This window comes from Engystomops pustulosus, chromosome 6 (assembly GCF_040894005.1).
Source record: "Engystomops pustulosus chromosome 6, aEngPut4.maternal, whole genome shotgun sequence".
NCBI lineage: Eukaryota > Metazoa > Chordata > Amphibia > Anura > Leptodactylidae > Engystomops > Engystomops pustulosus.
Genome location: NC_092416.1, coordinates 16,596,592 through 16,617,914, shown reverse-complemented (window position 1 = coordinate 16,617,914; position 21,323 = coordinate 16,596,592). Strand labels below are relative to the sequence as shown.

Genomic DNA, 21,323 nt, shown 5'->3' with positions numbered 1-21,323 from the left:
AAAAGTAAATATCTCATTTACCAATAAAACAGGCGCAAACACGTTCCGGAGCAGAACCATGGATTTCTATGATCAGTACTCTTGGCCTGTTCTGGTTTATTACTTCGTTAGCTCCTGTTCAATCTGCTTTAAGTACTCTAATATCTATGACCTTTTGCATGTATTCTGACTATACTTTTGATTTGCGATTTTGTACTGTGTTTGACCTCTCAACTTTGAATTGTTTCTGGTGACCATCCTGTTTGTTTGTCACTGAAACAGAATGTAAAGGGATGTCCTTTCCCAAAATGATACTAATGAAAGCTACAAAGTGTCCCTCAAAAAACAAGATATGAATCCGCTCTATTCATGTAAATATATAGAAATATTTGTACACTATGGGGTTTATTTACTAAGGGTTACTAAGGTCGAACTGTTCACGGCCTTCGGGATTTGCACAGTTTTGACAGGTATTTAACAGAGGTTTGTGCTGGGACTGTGTCGTATGTAGAGATGAGCGAACATACTCGTCCGAGCTTGATGCTCGATCGAGCATTAGCGTACTCGTAACTGCTCGTTGCTCGGACGAGTATTTCGCCCGCTCGAGAAAATGGCAGCTCCCGCCGTTTTGCTTTTTGGCGGCCAGAAACAGAGCCAATCACAAGCCAGGAGACTCTGCACTCCACCCAGCATGACGTGGTACCCTTACACGTCGATAGCAGTGGTTGGCTGGCCAGATCAGGTGACCCTGGGATAGACTAGCCGCTGCCCGCGCTGCTCGGATCATTCTCTGTCTGGATGCCGCTAGGGAGAGAGCTGCTGCTGGTCAGGGAAAGCGTTAGGCTGTTCTATTAGCTTACTGTTAGGCAGGAGTGATTCTACAACAACCCAACAGCCCTTCTTAGGGCTACAATAACGTTATACTTTTTTTTTTTGTTTGCTTGTGGCTGGGCTTGCTGGCACTAGTAGTGCAGCTAGTACCATATTGTGAGGAATTAGCAGGGGGACTTGCTACCGTTGTGTTTAGCTCTTAGTGGCACACATATCCACCTCAAACACCAAAGTGGGAAAATTTATTAGGGGTTTGATTTCAATTAGGCACAGTCTGCCAGTTTCTTTTTATTTTACGTTTATTTTTTTAATAACTCAGCGTCATCTTATCTGGCATAGTAGTGTGCTTTCATACTTGGCTAGAAAATAGCCATAGGAGAATCCAAACGGCTTACTTACGCCTACAGTAGCGTTATATATATTTGATTTCTGGTTAATCTGCTGGTGGCTGTAGTTGCTGCAGTGCATCTACTAGCAAATTGTGAGCAATTTGGAGTGAGACTTGCGACCACTGTGTTTTGCGCTTAGTAACGCACATATCCATCGCAAAGACCGAAGTGGGAAAATTTATTAGGGCCCGGGGTTGGATTTCAATTAGGCACAGTCTGCCATTTCCTTTTTTATTTTACGTTTATTTTTTTCATAACTCAGCGTCATCTCATCTGGCATAGTAGTGTGCTTTAATACTTGGCTAGAAAATAGCCATAGGAGAATCCAAACGGCTTACTTACGCCTACAGTAGCGTTATATATATTTGATTTCTGGTTGATCTGCTGGTGGCTGTAGTTGCTGCAGTACATCTACTAGCAAATTGTGAGCAATTTGGAGTGAGACTTGCGACCACTGTGTTTTGCGCTTAGTAACGCACATATCCATCGCAAAGACCGAAGTGGGAAAATTTATTAGGGCCCGGGGTTGGATTTCAATTAGGCACAGTCTGCCATTTCCTTTTTTATTTTACGTTTATTTTTTTCATAACTCAGCGTCATCTCATCTGGCATAGTAGTGTGCTTTAATACTTGGCTAGAAAATAGCCATAGGAGAATCCAAACGGCTTACTTACGCCTACAGTAGCGTTATATATATTTGATTTCTGGTTGATCTGCTGGTGGCTGTACTTGCTGCAGTGCATCTACTAGCAAATTGTGAGCAATTTGGAGTGAGACTTGCGACCACTGTGTTTAGCGCTTAGTGACGCACATATCCATCGCAAAGACCGAAGTGGGAAAATTTATTAGGGCCCGGGGTTGCATTTCAATTAGGCACAGTCTGCCATTTCCTTTTTTATTTTACGTTTATTTTTTCATAACTCAGTGTCATCTCATCTGGCATAGTAGTGTGCTTTCATACTTGGCTAGAAAATAGCCATAGCAATAGGATAGCATCGTTTGGTTTTAAAAACTAAAAAACACGAAAAAAAAAAAAAAAACACAAAAAAAAGTTAAAAAAAAAATTAAAGTTATACCTCTCATTTTCAAAATGTTTAACCCGAGGGCTAGGGGTAGAGGACGAGGGCGGGGACGTGGGCGTCCAACTACTGCAGGGGTCAGAGGCCGTGGTCCTGGGCGGGGTGAGACACCACCTGCTTATAAGGGAGCAGGGGAACGCCGCAGAGCTACACTCCCTAGGTTCATGTCTGAAGTTACTGGGACTCGTGGTAGAGTACTGTTGAGGCCAGAACAGTGCGAACAGGTGATGTCGTGGATTGCCGACAATGCTTCGAGCAATTTGTCCACCAGTCAGTCTTCCACGCAGTCCACCCATGTCACCGAAATCGGCACTCCTCCAGCTCCTGCACCTCAGCCTCCTCCCCCCCAGTCTGCCCCCTCCCAGCAAAATTTGCCATTTGAACCGGCATACTCTGAGGAACTGTTTTCTGGACCCTTCCCACAGTCACAAACCACTTGTCCGGTTGCTGATGAGCAATTTTCCGATGCCCAGGTTTTCCACCAGTCGCAGTCTGTGGGTGATGATGACCTTGTTGACGTACTGGAAGAAGTGTGTAAAGAGGTGTCCGACGATGAGGAGACACGGTTGTCAGACAGTGGGGAAGTTGTTGTCAGGGCAGGAAGTCCGAGGGGGGAGCAGACTGAGGGATCGGAGGATGATGAGGTGACAGACCCAAGCTGGGTTGAGAGGCCGGGTGAACACAGTGCTTCTGAGACGGAGGAGAGTCCTCGACCAGAACAGGTTGGAAGAGGCAGTGGTGGGGCCAGACGGAGAGGCAGGGCCAGAGCTGGTGCATCAGCGCCAAATGTGTCAACTAGTGAAGCTCCCGTGGCGAGGGCTCCTGCGGCGAGGGCTAGATTTTCAGAAGTCTGGAGGTTCTTTAAGGAAACACCGGATGACCGACGGACTGTGGTGTGCCACATTTGCCAAACCAGGATCAGCAGGGGTTCCACCACTAATAGCTTAACTACCACCAGTATGCGCAGGCATATGAATGCTAAACACCCCACTCAGTGGCAACAAGCGCGTTCACCTCCGGCCGTGCACACCACTGCTCCTTCCCCTGTGTCAGCTGATAGTCAGCCCCCTGCCCAGGACCCTGCCACAAAAACCCCATCGTCGCCTCCACGATCCTCCACAGCATCCACCAGCGTTCAGCTCTCCATACCCCAGACGCTGGAGCGGAAACGCAAATATAGTGCAACCCACCCGCACGCCCAAGCCCTTAATGTGCACATCTCCAGATTGCTAAGCCTGGAGATGCTGCCCTATAGGCTAGTAGAGACCAAGGCCTTTCGCAGCCTCATGGCGGCGGCCGCCCCTCGGTATTCGGTCCCCAACCGCCACTACTTTTCCCGATGTGCCGTCCCAGCCCGGCACCAGCACGTGTCAGACAACATAATCCGTGCCCTGACCAACGCCGTTTCTGACAAGGTCCACCTGACCACGGACACGTGGACGAGTGCTGCTGGGCAGGGCCACTATATATCGCTGACAGCACATTGGGTTAACTTGGTGGAGGCTGGGACCGAGTCTGACCCTGCGGCTGGTCATATACTGCCGACGCCGAGGATTGCAGGGCCTACCTCGGTCCAGGTGTTTCAGGCCTACTATGCCTCCTCCTCCTCCCACCCCTCCTCCACCTCCTCCTCCTCCGAATTACCATCCGTGGGCATGGCGCCATCAGTCGGTAGCTCTAGGCACAGCAGCAGTGCCGTCGCTAAGCGACAGCAGGCGGTGCTCAAACTGCTGAGCCTAGGCGATAAAAGGCACACCGCCCAAGAACTATTACAGGGCATCACGGCGCAGACTGATCTGTGGCTGGCACCGCTGAACCTGAAGCCAGGCATGGTTGTGTGTGACAACGGCCGTAACCTGGTGGCGGCTCTGCAACTCGGCAGACTGACACATGTGCCATGCCTGGCCCATGTGTTAAATCTGATAGTTCAGCGTTTCCTCAAGACATACCCCAATCTGTCTGATTTGCTCACGAAGGTGCGCCGCATCTGTGCGCATTTCAGGAAGTCCAGCACAGATGCTGCCACTCTCAGGGCAGCGCAGCGCCGCCTCCAACTGCCCGCTCACCGACTGTTGTGCGACGTGCCCACGAGGTGGAATTCAACATTAACCATGTTATCCAGAGTTTACCAGCAGCGCAGAGCGATTGTAGACTGCCAGATGTCAACTTCCACCAGAACTGGTAGTCAGGTCAGTCAGCTTCCTCAAGTCTACAATGAGGAGTGGACGTGGATGTCTGATATCTGTCAGGTGCTGAGTAACTTTGAGGAGTCAACACAGATGGTCAGTGGCGATGCCGCCATCATCAGCCTCACCATCCCGCTGCTTGGCCTGTTGAAAAACTCTCTGATCAGCATGAAGTCGGAAGCTTTGCGCTCGTCACAAGAGACGGGGGAAGAAGATTCCCTTGTTGATAGCCAAAGCACCCTTAGGTCTGTTTCTCAGCGCATATCGGAGGAGGTGGAGGTGGAGGAGGATGAGGAGGAAGAGGAGGAGAATGTTGGCGAGACACAAGAGGGGACCATTGTTGAGTCCTTCACTGTTCAGCGTGTATGGGCAGAAGAAGAGGAGTTGGAGGAGTTAAAGGAGGAGGAAATGGACAGTCAGGCCAGTGAGGGGAGTGAATTCTTACGCGTTGGTACTCTGGCGCATATGGCAGATTTCATGCTAGGCTGCCTATCCCGTGACCCTCGCGTTCAAAGAATTTATTCCAGCACCGATTACTGGGTGTTCACTCTCCTGGACCCACGGTACAAGCAAAATCTTTCCACTCTCATCCCTGGAGAGGAAAGGAGTGTGAGAATGCATGAATACCAGCAGGCCCTGGTGCACAAGCTGAAACAGTATTTCCCTTCTGACAGCGCTAGCGGCAGAGTGCGTAGTTCTGCGGGACAAGTAGCGAGGGAGAGTAGGCGAGCAGGCAGCTTGTCCAGCACTGGCAAGGGTACGCTTTACAAGGCTTTTGCCAGCTTTATGTCACCCCAGCAAGACACTGTCACCTGTCCCCAGTCTCGGCAGAGTAGGGCTGATCTTTACAGAAAGATTGTGAGGGAGTACGTAGCTGACCATACCATCGTCCTAAATGATCACACAGCTCCCTACAACTACTGGGTTTCAAAGCTGGACATGTGGCACGAACTGGCGCTGTACGCCTTGGAGGTTCTTGCCTGCCCTGCCGCTAGCGTCTTGTCCGAGCGGGTTTTCAGTGCAGCTGGTGGCATCATCACCGATAAGCGTACACGCCTGTCGACTGACACGCGTGTCCTCCTCCTCATTTTCCTCCTTCTCCTCCTCTTTGTACAGTAAAGCAGAGGAAACTGGCTATTTTTTGACAGGGCCCACTGGCTCTAGCTATAGTACTTTATGCATTTAATTTTTCTGGAGGGCCACCGACCCGGTCCTCTGTTTTAAACAATTTTTGGGAGTGCCACATACAGGCACTCAATCTATTCAATTTTTCTGGAGGGCCACCTACCTGCTCCTCTGGTTTGAAAACTTTTTTGGACTGCCACATACAGGCACTCAATCTATTCCATTTTTCTGGAGGGCCACCTACCTGCTCCTCTGGTTTGAAAACTTTTTTGGACTGCCACATACAGGCACTCAATCTATTTCATTTTTCTGGAGGGCCACCTACCTGCTCCTCTGGTTTGAAAACTTTTTTGGACTGCCACATACAGGCACTCAATCTATTTCATTTTTCTGGAGGGCCACCTACCTGCTCCTCTGGTTTGAAAACTTTTTTGGACTGCCACATACAGGCACTCAATCTATTTCATTTTTCTGGAGGGCCACCTACCTGCTCCTCTGGTTTGAAAACTTTTTTGGACTGCCACATACAGGCACTCAATCTATTCCATTTTTCTGGAGGGCCACCTACCTGCTCCTCTGGTTTGAAAACTTTTTTGGACTGCCACATACAGGCACTCAATCTATTTCATTTTTCTGGAGGGCCACCTACCTGCTCCTCTGGTTTGAAAACTTTTTTGGACTGCCACATACAGGCACTCAATCTATTCCATTTTTCTGGAGGGCCACCTACCTGCTCCTCTGGTTTGAAAACTTTTTTGGACTGCCACATACAGGCACTCAATCTATTTCATTTTTCTGGAGGGCCACCTACCTGCTCCTCTGGTTTGAAAACTTTTTTGGACTGCCACATACAGGCACTATCCAAATTAAATTGTCTCCATAGCAGCCTCCACACGTTGTCTCCATTGCTACCTCCAAAAGTCGTCCATATAGCTGCCTCCATACATCGTCCCTTTATCAAACGAGGTGTGTCAGGCAAAAATTTGGGTTGTTTTCATGGATTCCACATCAAAGTTGTTAACTTTGTCGCCACCCAGCTGTGTTATCCACAAAATATACTGGCAAACTTTTACCATTTACCAATATTATTTCAGCGCTTCTTGCGCTTCTGTTTACATTCCCCTCACCCGCCATATCCTAAACTTATAAGAACGCTACTACACTTGATCTTATACAAAAGGTTCTTAGAAGTGCTGTTTGGGGAGTAGCCTAGAAACAGGGGCTTGGATTGGCGAAAGATCGCCTGGCAGCGGAGCGTCAGCTCCATGCGCATCATGCGCTTCTTGCGCATCTGTTTACATTCCCCTCACCCGCCATATCCCAAACTTATAAGAACGCTACTACACTTGATCTTATACAAAAGGTTCTTAGAAGTGCTGTTTGGGGAGTAGCCTAGAGACAGGGGCTTGGATTGGCGAAAGCTCGCCTGGCAGCGGAGCGCCAGCTCCATGCCAAGATCCAACTAACATAGTTTTAACTGCAGCACCTTTAATCTACTACTAGTTCACTGCCTCCATACATGGTCCCCTTATCAAACGAGCTGTGTCAGGCAGAATTTTGGGTTGTTTTCATGGCTTCCATGTTAACTTTGTCGCCACCCTGCTGTGTAATCCACAAAATATACTGGCAAACTTTTATCATGTACCGATATTATTTGAGCGCTTCTTGCTCACCTCCTTTGGTTCCTCTCTGCCACCCATTGGTTTGAAGCCTGAGTCCATTTGGGGTATGTCGCCATGCCACTCTCTAGCCTGCCGATGCTGCCGCTGCCTCTGCATGCCGTCCCCTATAGTGTCAGGGTCAATTATTGGATGTTTTAGATGCTATCTAGCTTCATTCTGTCACTCTGTCATGGCCATGCTGTTGCCCATAGTTTTGGCATAATGGTGCGATTAAGCAGCCTCAGAGGCATCCATGCATGCTGCCCCTGCTGTTTCCTGTCCATTTCTGTGGTGTTTCCATCCTTTTCTGAGGTTCCCAGGTGTTTGGCCAAGCTTCCCTGTGCAGAGCCTTGGTCCCCTTGAAAAATGCTCGAGTCTCCCATTGACTTCAATGGGGCTCGTTATTCGAAACGAGCACTCGAGCATCGGGAAAAGTTCGTCTCGAATAACGAGTACCCGAGCATTTTAGTGCTCGCTCATCTCTAGTCGTATGCAATCGGATTGTGGCACAGCTGTGTTGGCTATATAAGCTGTATGAGGGGTTGTTTTCTGTGGGACAAATTGTACTTTATTTTGGCAGCATTTAATATTTTGAATTAGTAGGTTGGGTACCACCCGTCCGGACATTTTCCTCCTTTCCCCATAATGATATCAAATCTTAGGTGGATAAATAATCTATTTAAATTAAGAAAAGCTAAGTGTTAGAAATTCACCCTGAAGCCTGTCTATAAAATGCACTCACTGCAAATTCCTCAGATAAGACAGATTACTTTGTCTGAGAAGATTTGTGATAACATCTAATTAAATATTTCACAAAAACAAAGAAGAAACAAATGTTTTCTCTGCATATTGATCCTATAGACAGATATTCTAATGGACTCCTCGCGTTACGCCATCTATTCATTGTCTTATGGTATCAGAGTCGTTCCTGAGCGCCGTTCCTGGCGGCAAAGGAGAAGCATCTGCCAAGGAAGGTTAAATAAGGGATGTGGCGTGGCAAGCGTATCGGGAACGATCTTATCCATCCCATGGTGCAATTGGTTCTTTACTTTCAAAAAGTACTTATTTGATCCTTGTGTACGAGGGACGGGACAAGCTGTGAAGAACCACTTGAAGAAGGTAGTCTCACTTGGTCTTGCCATTTCAGGTAACAAAGATATTACAAAGAGGAGGATCAACACATTTTACTGCAGGTGTGTGCTGTATTCGTACTGTGAATTTTCAGAAGCTATTTTTTTTTGCAAAATGAGACCCCTTCTTAATGCGAAGCTAAAAAAAGATTAAAGGACGTCTATCACTAGCTCAAGGATTGTAAACCAAACACACCGACATACTGGAGCGCACCCCCTCTGGCAGGATCTGCTGTTCTTTTATCTTCTTTTCCCCTTGTTTTTAAGAAAAAAGGCTTGAAAAATTATGCAAATGAACCCGGGAGGCTCCATTAATTTCTATGGAGCCTGGAACCCCTCAGGCTCATTTGCATAAGACATAAGAATCTTAAAGAACAGCAGATCCTGCCAGAGTGGAAACACTCCAGTATGTCGGTGTGCTTGGTCTACAATGTGTAAACAGGTGTGGTCCAGCTTCAATCTAGACGAGACTTGGCTTATTTGTTAAAACTTTTTCATTTTATTTGGAAAAAATTAAAAAGTGGACATACATCGGAGGATAATCCAACGCGTTTCGGACGTTACCGCGTCCTTAGTCATGGATTATCCTCCGATGTATGTCCACTTTTTAATTTTTTCCAAATAAAATGAAAAAGTTTTAACACATAAGCCAAGTCTCGTCTAGATTGAAGCTGGACCACACCTGTTTGCACATTTGCTGAACCTCGACTGGATCGAGTGTCCGTGCTCTCTTGGACTTGACTTGCACACGTGGTAGTAGCTGAACGCAACCCAGCAATTACCTAGCTTGGTCTACAATCCCTGATCTGGTGATGGATGTCTTTCAAAGTTTATCAATGAATTAATTCAAATTAATATTGTAGATGAACATACAACCCCAATAGACTGATATGATTTGGCTTCCTACTTTAACTATAGTGAGAGTGTCCATAACTCAAGTATGATGCAAGGACAGAGCATACCGATGACCTTTCTTCTTTTTTTTTATTCCTTTGTATATCAGCTCCTTTCTATTTTTGTATTAGCTCTTTTTTATAGGGCTTCACTAAAAAAGAGCAAGTTATTGACCCATGTTATCACCTAACCAGTTTGGCTTTGGGCTTACCACCATTGTTATCCATGTTTCCCAGTTCTGGTTTAGATGAGAGCCAGGTGGGACAGAATATCAGGGTTCAGGCAGAGAATAGTCAAATAGTCCGAGTTACGAGCAGGTGTCAATCCAACAGACACTGGTTACTAGTCATCCATCAGGACATGGATTGTAGCTGTCATATTGCTTTTAAGAAGCCTCCTATTGATTACAACGGGAGACAATCTGAATTTTTCTAAATTGAAAAACCGAGTTCTCCTTTAGGGCTTTTGCGGTCTCGATCATAAGAAAAGGGTTTGGATTATTGAGATGTTTTTAAGGTACATATGGCATTAAGGAGCAAGACAAATGAAGAATATAAAACAGTGGTCTGGGTCAAAACAGAACCTCAAATGGTTCTACTGCCTCGGAGTGTTGGTAAGACCGAAGACGGAAATGGAAATGTCAGGGGCAGGGTTACATAAGGTGAGCAACACCGCTGATGGAAATTTACACTTAGGTGTCCAAAGAAGAAGAATAAGAAGCCTGTGTGCACCAACATTACACATTCCTCAGAGATATTAAGCATAATTTTTAATGAAATTTCAAGATAATATCTTCTTATATATGGCACGAAAATAATCTATAAACAAATGTTCTTCTCTTTTGGGGAAATCACTTAGACGTATATCCTGATGGACACCTTGCGTCATACACCAATGCATCACTGTCCCATTGTGATGGAAGCTTTCTTGAACATTATTCCTGGCAAAGAAGGACAATCTTCTGCCAGGAAAAGGAAATTTTCAGTATTGCTCTGTGACTTTTTTTATGGGAGAGATTTTATCAATCCAATGTAACAATAGTAGATTTGTCTATGCAGAGAATATTTATATCATCCCTGTCTAGAGAGGACGGGACGAGTAGAGGAGACGACGAGACGCCATCAATCCATTCACAATGAAGAACCTGCTATTTCTGAGTCTCATGGTCCATGCTCTTGTTGCCTCAGGTAAGACCGCTGTAGTTCCTTGACTATCTATCTATAAAATTGTGTATAATTGAAGGCAGTGTATTCATCAATGTTATAAACAGTCAAAAATGTGCCCATATCCGGACATCATCAAACTTAACTTAATGATTACTCAATAAAATATAATACTACAGATGATGGACAGTGTTTAACACTATGGGGGAGATTCATTGTGTCAGAAAACTGGTGGAGAGGGCACATCAATCTCCCCCTCTCTGACCTGATTGCCCCTGAAGTAAGGATGGGCGTGAATGTCTGGAACACCAGATGTACTTTTGGTTTTTTGGCAGAAAACTCCACCAGATCAGACCTACTGGGTTTGTGCCCCATCTACTAAGAGGTCAGAGCCTCTTAGATATGGGTTCCAAGACTCCAGGAGGGGGGATTTTAAAACTACTGTTTAATACACCAGACTTAATGAATCCCACCATATGTGTTTGTTTAAAGGACAGTACAGGTGTCCCCTACTTAATTACACCCGACTTACAGACAACCCCTAGTTAAAGACGGACCCCTCTGCCCGCTGTGACCTCTGGTGAAGTCTCTGGATGTTACTATAGTCCCAGGCTGCACTGATCAGCTGTAAGGTGTCTGTAATGAAGCTTTATTGATAATCCTTGGTCCCATTTCAGCAAAAAAATTTTGAAACTCCGATTGTCACTGGGGGATAAAAAAAAATTATAAAATATACAGTTTTGACTTTCATACAAATTCAACTTAAGTACAAACCTATTGACCATATCTTGTTTGTAACCTGGGGACTGCCTGTAGTATACGTAAGGTACCTGTTTGACCTTATGGTAGACTCTATAGTCTCCTACCATGTAGTCTTTGTCTGCTATATTGTGTAGTATATAGCCTGACTGTACGTGGTTTAATAGTAATTCAAGAAATTTTGCCCAATTTGGGGGTATGTGGGAATGTACAGTAGAGACTTGTTAGTCAATTTGCTTGACAGAACGACTATGGGGTTGTGTTACAGCGCAGTGATAGTCAGAGGAATGTGGATTTAACAATTTTTGTTAGGGTTGGGTAACACAGAAGACAGGGGATAGTGTGCCCTGGGCTCACCCCAACCTCTGTCCCTTCCTATAGCCCCCCCACGCTAAACCGTGGGGCGACTACTTGAAGACTCGAAATACACTGGATAAGTGTGGGAAGGGGAACACAAACAGACTGACAAACATAAAACACAAAAGAATGGTAAACTAGCCGGAGTCACAACGAGAGGGGACGTCAGGAACAAAATCAGTAAGCAAAGAGTCAATGTCAAAAAACGAGCCGAGGTCACAACGATACAGATACAGATACAGATACAGAGCGAGTCACACCTAATGCTGAGCGAGTGGAGAAGGGATTTCACACACTGGCACAGGTGACTAGTGAAGCTGCAATTTATGCAGCCAGAACCTCCAGAACCTGATAGGAGCTGGACAACTACTGAGAATTAACCCCTCATGGTGCAGAATAACCAACCACAATAGCAGGCACCATGCAGAGGTACCACAAGTCCCAGCAGTTCCGAACACAACTCCTAGACAGCGCGAGATCTTAGCAGCCGCTGCTCGGGACGAGAGGTGGAGTTTGCGCAGATATGCGCCGGAGGTCGGAGAACGCTGCTCGCACCACCAGAAGAACCAGAAGTACCAGCATTCTCTCCAGCAAACCTGACAATTTTGAATTATTTTCCTCCAATGCACACTCATAGAGCATATATAATGACCAGGTCAATGATATCACTGTATCATTGTTTCTCCACTCAAATATTATATACATTATCACTGCTTACACCATCACTGGTAGCATCTATCTACATCTACTATGTCTTCCCCACTGGCAGTTTATTTACAGCTCAGATATTGTCAACACTAATGCAGGATGCCCATCGAATGGACGACAAGTGGATAGAAATCTGACCATGGCCAATAATTAAATGTGCAAAAGCCTCCAATTTTAATGAAATGCCCTACAGCCTACCCCACTAAGGTAATGCCAGCAGTCTCCCCCACTAATGAAATGTCTAGCAGCCCCTACCACTAATAAAATGGCCAGCAGCCTCCCCCAGTAATGAAATGCCCAGCAGCCTTCCCCTGTGGTGAAATGTCCAGTAGCCTCCCCTAGTAAGGAAATGCCTAGCAGCCTGCCCCGCTAATGAAATGTCCAGCAGCCTCCCCCAGTAATGAAATGCCCAGCAGCTTCCCCAGTAATAGAATGTCCAGCAGCCTCCTCCAGCAAGGAAATGTCCAGCAGCCTCCCCCAGTAATGAAATGCCCAGCAGCTTCCCCAGTAATAGAATGTCCAGCAGCCTCCTCCAGCAAGGAAATGTCCAGCAGCCTCCCCCAGTAATGAAATGCCCAGCAGCTTCCCCAGTAATAGAATGTCCAGCAGCCTCCTCCAGCAAGGAAATGTCCAGCAGCCTCCCTTAGTAATGAAATGTTTAACAGTCTCCCCCACTAAAGAAATGCTCTGCAGCAGCCTTTCATTATATAAAAAAAATAAACAAAGGACTTACCTCTGGTTCTCCCTGCAGCTCCTCTTTCTTCTCTACTTCCCTTTTAACAGCACAAGTAAAGACAGGTCCATGCAGGTGATGTCATCAGGCGGTGTCACAACCGCGTCATAGTGTGTGAATAGGCAGAGTGTATGGACCCGTCTCTACCTGTGCCGTTATACATAATGCCAAAAGGCAGGAGGGTCTTCGGCAAGCATCAGAGGTAAGTGCTGCAAACTCAGCTTATAGTGGATTATATACGTTACATGGTGTTTACCTCACACAAGAAGAGAGATCCAGGATCCAGGATAGATTGTAAGCTCTTGCGAGCAGGGCTCTTTTATGTATCCAAAAAATTCTGACAGAGAAGTCATTAATGGAATCTTTTATGTTTCCTATGTAGCTTCACCTTAAATCATTGTAAACTTTACGAAAAAGGCTAGGTAGGTATGGTCGCACCCAATGAAGTTCAGGTTCAGCTGATTGGCCGAACCTGAACCTGAAAATTCTGTTCACTGTAACCCCCGAGTGTTAACTCATCAAATGCCGGGAGCAAAGGTCCACATCGGCATCTCTCTAATCTCTGAATTTGCTTCCTTATTTTACATTTACATTTCAGTTTGGGTTCACTCATCTTTAATGAAGGACCAAATCTTACGGCTGCTAATGGATACTAGTAAGATAAACTGTTTCATTCAGGTTTAGGCAACATTATTGGTTAATATTTTGCCAGCCTTAGTGTAGACTCCCAAATCCCATTACCTAAGTATAGGGTAGGTAAGTACAAATAGGTAAAAGAAAACCCTAAAATGTAACATTTATTTCTAATAAATTAAAAGAGGAGATCCTATAAAGAAAGGAAAATATAATCAATAGATAACCAATTATTGGTCCATACCTGAAGTCACCGTGCACCAGAACTGATAAAATGCCCTCATCTCATATCTTGCCGCCTCCCAACGTCTTCATATTCCAATTACGGTCTCTTTGTAGCCGTGTGGAGATTTATAGCCATTGACGCTCCACTAAGGGATTCTTCGAAAATATGCAAATACGTTTTCCAGGATGAGATAAGGAAAACCACACTTCTTTTAGCTACCTTCTAAGGCAGCTCCCTTGACATTGAGCATGACCTTCAGGAAACCCAACTGGAACCTTTCCCTGGGATACAGCAGTCCCTACTTTGTACCTTCGGTATATGAGGGATCCAAGTGTAGGTAATCAATTATCCAAGGATTAGTAAAGGTTGTTTGGTCAATAACATCCAGACCTGACATGTTTGACCTCTTCATAGGCTCAACATGGGAATAAGTGAGAGCTATCAAAAAAGTGCAACAAATCTGCTCATAAAACATGAGTTTTTTTTGACAAATTAAAGGAAAACTAAACACATAGGGGCAGATTTACTTACCCGGCCCATTCGCGATCCAGCGGCGCGTTCTCTGCTCTGGATTCGGGTCCGGCCGGGATTTATGAAGGTAGTTCCTCCGCCGTCCACCAGGTGGCGCTGCTGCACTGAAAGTTATCTCATCGTGCCGGAATGCACCACCTCGGACCAGGTGAAGGTAAGCGCTCCTCAAGCGACACTTTTTCGGTTTTTAAATGCCGCGGTTTTTCCGAATACGTCGGGTTTTTGTTCGGCCACGCCCCCCGATTTCCGTCGCGCGCATGGCGGCGCCGATGCGCCACAATCCGATCGCGTGCGCCACAATCCCGGGGCAATTCAGGTACAATCGGTGCAAATCGGAAATATTCGGGTAACACGTCGGGAAAACGCGAATCGGGCCCTTAGTAAATGACCCCCATAATGTTACCAAGCAAAGTATCTACACTTGGTTACAGGATGCAGGAGTGCACATAACCATATGGACACATTAATAGGGGGTCAGTACAACGGGACCCTCCTATACAAGGAGGGAGTTTACGGCCAAGTGTAATATTAATAAACAAAAAATGAGGAGGAAAAAATGTCTGGCCACAATTTCATTAAACTTCAATTTAAAAAAAAGGGAATGATAACCCTCACAAGGCTGAACAGCACCGAAAAGTGGATTCCACTTGGATTTCTTTATTTAACCAAGAAGAGGGTTGTGATGGTCCGGTGTAGCACCCCGTCCTTGATGTTACGTCCTCTCCTATATGTTATACTTGGGTTTCTGAACGGTATGGAGATGGATCCTCACCAATCCAATACTGATAAGATATCCAATGGAAAGTTATTAGAGATGAGCGAACATGCTCGTCCGAGCTTGATGCTCGTTCGAGCATTAAGGTACTCGAGACGGCTCGTTGCTCGGACGAGTATTTCCCCTGCTCGAGATCGAGCATTTAATTAAAAAAACACAGTGAAGAACAATGAAGAATAGAATAAAAACAGTGAACACAGTGACCACAGGATCATTTAAGAGAAAAACACAGTGCAGAACACAGTGCAGAATAGATTACAGATGTTCGGCACATCTGCTTACCTGTCGGAAGATACGCGCGGAACGGTGCGAACAAAATAGTATGTGAAGAACAATATATATGTGTGAAGAAGACATTGCAGAACACGGTGAGCAGGACGGAGACACAAGGGAGCAGCACAGAGACACCGGGGAGCAGCACGGAGACATGGGGCAGCGGCAGCACGGAGACATGGGGCAGCGGCAGCACGGAGACATGGGGCACGGAGACATGGGGCACGGAGACATGGGCACGGAGAGCAGCGGGGCACGGAGACATGGGGCACGGAGAGCAGCGGGGCACGGAGAGCAGCGGGGCACGGAGACATGGGGCACGGAGACATGGGCACGGAGAGCAGCGGGGCACGGAGACATGGGGCACGGAGACATGGGCACGGAGAGCAGCGGGGCACGGAGAGCAGCGGGGCACGGAGACATGGGGCAGCGGCAGCACAGAGACATCGGGCAGCGGCACGGAGACATCAGGGAGCGGCACGGAGACATCGGGGCACGGAGACATCGGGGCACGGAGACATCGAGGGGCACGGAGACTTCGGGGCACGGAGACATCGGGGCACGGAGACATCGAGGGGCACGGAGACATCGGGGCACGGAGACATCGGGGCACGGAGACATCGAGGGGCACGGAGACATCGAGGGGCACGGAGACATCGAGGGGCACGGAGACATCGAGGGGCACGGAGACATCGAGGGGCACGGAGACATCGAGGGGCACGGAGACATCGAGGGGCACGGAGACATCGAGGGGCACGGAGATATCGAGGGGCACGGAGACATCGGGGAGACTTCAGTGGAAGAAGAGCAGCGGATCCCGGGACAGCGTATCTCCCGACAAGTAAGCAGATGTGCAGAACATCTGTAATCTATTCTTCACTGTGTTTTTCACTTAAATGATCCTGTGTTCACTGTTTTTATTCTATTCTTCACTGTTCTTCACATCTGATAACTTGTCGGGAGATAATATATGCGCGGAACAGTGAAGAATAGATTGCAGATGTTTGCATACATCTGATAACTTATCAGAAGACATTCTTTTTCAATTAATTAACACATTTTATTCCCGAACCATGGTCCCTTTGAAAAATGCTCGAGTCTCCCATTGACTTCAATGGGGCTCGTTATTCGAGACGAGCACTCGAGCATCTGGAAAAGTTCGTCTCGAATAACGAGCACTCGAGCATTTTAGTGCTCGCTCATCTCTAAAAGTTATGTAATATTATGAACTTGGTAAATTGTGGTTGAGGTATTCTTATAGTAAAGTAGGAACAAAACCATAGAAAGAAAACCGCAATGAACCAAATATGCAAGTCCAAAGTCCCTGGTGGATCAAGGTAGCAACAGGGTCAATGAGCAATTTCTGGGTCTTGATAATGATTCTCATGAAAAACATGATTCCAAAACAATTATTGCTTATTTCACAGCCTCATTCTAATCTCGGGATTGTTTTTTTTTTATTTTCAGTCTTTTCAGTTAAATGTTTGTACTGCTCATCAACAAACAGAACATGTGAAAAGGAGATTGAGATTGAGTGCCTCGGAGGTCAATGCATCACTGCTTCTGAGCGCTTCTATAATGGTGAGGAAAAGTCATAATAGAACCACAAGGGATGAGCGGACCCAAACCACGCAACATGTGGGTCCCTGCCAAAGTGTGGGTCCGGTAACAACTGCAAGAACTGATTTGAGTGTTAACACTTCAAGTGCTCGCGCCATTGCCGGCACTGATCACAGGTGTTAAATAGTGATGGGCGCACCATGCTATAAATGTGACTGGCAGCTTTGATGGCAGCATTTAAAGGGTTGACACCCACTATTGGTGCTAGTGGGTGTTAACTTTTATTTGAGATTTGTCCAAACCTCAACAGATCCACGCATCACTAGTCACCATGAGTACCTATCCAAACTAGCTGCTATGCTACGCAGCAGCTATTTCCATGCTAGAATATGCAAATGAAGATGAAGTGCTTTGGGGGCACAAGCGGAGCCCCTTAGGGCTCTGACTAAACAGCAAACACAATGGGGCACATTTACTAAGGGTCCGCAGCCGCGAATCCGTTGGGTTTTTCCCGAATATTTCCTCTTTGCGCTGTATTTCACGGAATTGTGGCGCACGCGATCAATTTTCGTGCGACAGAAATTGGGGGGCGTGGCCACCGGACAACCCAAAGAATTCGGAAAAACCGCAGAATTTAAAAAGCCATTTGTGTCGCAAGATCAAGCACTCACATACACCAGAAAAAAGCAGGTGAACTCCAGCGGACCTCACCTGGTGAATATCGGCGCACGGACCTTAGTGAATCCCAGCAGAACCCGAATCAGCGCCGGAGAACCCGCCGCTGGATCGCGACTGGACCGGATAAGTAAATGTGCCCCAATGACCCCTGCCACACTGTCACTGGCCAACGTGTTCGATCATCCTTCCCTCTTCAGATACTACACTCCTGATTCCATTGAGTGTAGAAGGGGTGTTGCTATTGGTGTGGAGTCAGAGCCCCCCAAAGCACTTGAGCTTCATTTGCATATTTCTAAAGTAAAGTTTTCCTATGAAATGAGCATCATCAGGTAAATAAAAACTAAGTTATGAGTGGCATATGTGGGCAAAGCAATAGGTAGAATAGTTGCTAATAGTGGGTCATTTGTGTCAATGGATTCCCTTTAACAAACATTTTACCATCCTACTTCTAGTTATTTTAAGTTTTTTCACTGTTTTTGTAGGTGTCAAAACATTTGAGTTATTTCTGAAAGGCTGTGCCTGTGATGAACTATGTGGAGGTCAAGGCCGGGCTACTGGGGAAAATATTGAATATCAATTCAATGGAGTTTGCTGCACTGGGGATGATTGCAACATTGATGAATTTAGACGTGAGTGTCACAATGGTATTAGTGGGGGGACTTGGGTTGCTGCCAATCATAGAACAAGTACTAGATCCAAAGTCCAAAGATTCAGACTTTAGGGCACTCTGTCCTTGTGTGTCCCCTTCCTATCAATGACCACACCTTGTTATAAAAGCCACCTTCCTCCCAATTGGTTGTCCCCGAGCATAGTTGTTCTTTGGTTCCACACCCATATGGGCTGTTCTGCTGTGTTCTGACCACTGGGACTCTGGTACTGAATGGCTAATGCTGGCCTGTCGTCTAGATCTAGCAATGCTAAAACAAAAAATTGTAAAATAAGAATCTTTTATTTCTCCCGGGAAAAAAGAAAACACCACAAAAATCTTGCGTCATCCCGAGAAAGCCTCACAGTAGATCCACAATGGCATTCGATAGCGTTGGGGGAGGAGGTGGGGCACATTTTAAGACTTCTGTATAAATGGCAGCCTTAATATATTCCCCCATTGTATCTTTTTCCAGAAACCACTAATTACGATGATTTAGCTGCCCAACCCAACGTACCAATATAGATTGTGTATGTGTAACGTCCGTGTCTGAACGTCGCTGTATCCGCAGAATACATGGCGTATTTGTGTGTGAACTGTGGCTTAAGGCCGCGGTCACACGTACCGCTAGACATCCGTTCATAACACGACGCTAGCGCACAGGGGGAGATCCTCGGCCCGAACGCACATGCGTTTCCAGATAAACGCATGCGATCGGCTTAACAATCACATGCGTTTCCCTAGAAACGCATGTGTGTTCGGGCCGAGGACCTCCCCCTGTGCGTTAGCGTGGCGTTATGACGGATGCCTAGCGGTGCGTGTGACCGCGGCCTAATTCTTATGTTTGGATTAACTGAGCCACACCCTGCTCCTTGCATTTCTGTTCTGTCCAGCAAGGGTTACTAGCCTGATGGACAGTTCCCCCAGTGTGCTGCTGGAGGCGTGTCCGGGATCGGCCTTAAATACCTGCCCATTCCCATCTTACCTTGCTGGTTATTTTGTGTCTGACCTGTGTATATCTTGCTTGATCTTGATCTTGATCTTGATCTTGATCCTGACCTGACCTGACCTGACCTGACCTGTGTATATCCCGCCTGTACCTGTATCCATCAGTCAGCTGGTTATTGCAGTCTATCTGTGTATCTAGTGCTCTTGCCATTGTGTTTATGGCTATTTTGTGTACTGACTTCTGCTTTGCCTACTGACCATTCTATTTGCTATACGATTCTGTACCTTTGCCGCCATCTTGGTTTTGACCCGGTTTTTTGACTCCGCTTGTCTGTCTGTATCTGTTGTTTGTCCCTCAGTATCGTTTTTCTCCTAGTGTGACCCCACTTCCATGTCTCAGTCTTGTGTCAGTTTCTGTTACCACTGACCTATATCTGTATCCCGGTTACCTGTCCGCTCCACCATCCAGCAGCTGCCAGACGAAGTAGGTTTTTCCTGTCATCTTGTAAAGTCACTGAGGGACCATCAGTTAGGTTCCTGATGGTGGGTCCGCCCTTATCAGGGCGGTTTATCTGTTGCAGTCAGGTCCTTAGCCCGCAGGGACATCGCAGGGTGAGTTCGCCACCACCTACCTAGTCTGACAGCTAGCGCCAAGCCTGGTTGTGGTTGCGCAGTTGCTGGACAGGTACTGACAGTATGTCAACTCTTACTTTACTCTTACCGGTCTCGTACCGATGAACATTTTATGTCATAATATTGACCAAATATTGATCTAATTTCATAATTTTCTCCAGTTCCTGATAATAAAATCCCCAATGGTCTCCAATGTCCAACCTGCTACAATAATATTAGCACTGACGAATGCGTGAGCGACATGAAGGTGAACTGCACCGGAAACCAGGTCCTATGTTATGACTATAGGGCGTCTATGCAAAATCCAGGTAAGATGGAAAGAGGTGGAAACTTTTCAACCAGTAATTTAATCCTTAGGCTCCCATGAATCGTTGAAAATCTGGAATATTTTACACTGATACTTTATTAAAGGAATTATGCTGTTTATTATACAGTTGGAAAATGTCGATATTATACAGTACAGGTCATCCCCTACTTAAGAACACCGACTTACAGACAACCCCTAGTTACAAACGGGTAATTTACAGTACTTTATCCCTTGGCTACAATAAACAGCTGTAACAGTTATCACAGGTGTCTGTTATTTAGGTTTAGTGATAATCCTGGTTATTATGACAACCCAACATTTTAAAAATCCAATTGTCACAGAGACCAAAAAAAATTGTCTGTATCTACAGTTATAAAATATACAGTTGCGACTTAAGAACTAACCTACAGAACCTATCTTGTACGTAACCCGGGGACTGCTTGTATTTAATGATGTGTGTTGTTTGTGTGTCTACAGATGGCTCCGTGCTGCAATATTCCTCCAAGGGTTGTGCCAATAAATTTGCCTGTGATGTCAATTTTGACAAACACATTGGGCTAATTGAATTGTATAGAGAACATCTGAACTGCACGGCGCCAAATCCTGATCCGCAATAAATAAATTAATCATCAGTATCAAATCATTTCTTGTATGATTTCTTTTGGTAAAAGTAATTACATGAATATACACTGTACTAGTGGGGCTGGAGATCATGAGAGTTGTAGTATCTTATCAGCAATAAATTTCTGTCTGTCTTCCTCGAGGCACATTTCTACGTATTTAAGATTTTATCATTAATCGGCTTTTATTGAATAGATTTACAACAAAGGGATTCACAAAGAAATTGTATGTTCACAAGTCAATGTACAGCGGTGTAAAAGAGCTTATTTAAGATTTGAATGAAGATGTGATCATCCGAACTCTTCAATAAATAATAATATCATAAATGATAACCGACTGGTGTGTTGTCTCTGTAAGACTTCCTTGCACGGTGATAAAATCTAAAGACTGGATTGCTAACATAAGTGTACCCGAACCACGATGCTCATTTGAAAATGGGTAAATAATTGATACATTTTTTCCCATAACTTTTAATCACAATGATAACCGTTAATATCC

The 21,323-nt window shown here is 45.8% G+C and overlaps 1 protein-coding gene across 2 annotated transcripts; it reads left to right on the top strand.

Moving 5' to 3' along the window:
* The first annotated feature begins 8,381 nt into the window (after positions 1–8,381).
* On the top strand, positions 8,382–20,965 carry LOC140065521 (phospholipase A2 inhibitor gamma subunit B-like). 2 transcript variants are annotated; one of them, XM_072113117.1, is made up of 6 exons: positions 8,382–8,397; positions 10,359–10,461; positions 16,900–17,013; positions 18,153–18,299; positions 20,059–20,205; positions 20,682–20,965. In XM_072113117.1, the coding sequence occupies exons 2-6, from the start codon at positions 10,410–10,412 to the stop codon at positions 20,819–20,821; spliced, it is 600 nt and encodes a 199-aa protein (XP_071969218.1). In that variant the 5' UTR covers positions 8,382–8,397; positions 10,359–10,409; the 3' UTR covers positions 20,822–20,965. The 2 variants fall into 2 exon arrangements, with proteins under 2 accessions (XP_071969218.1, XP_071969217.1); XM_072113116.1 differs by lacking the exon at positions 8,382–8,397 and adding an exon at positions 8,428–8,443.
* The last annotated feature ends 358 nt before the right edge of the window (positions 20,966–21,323 follow it).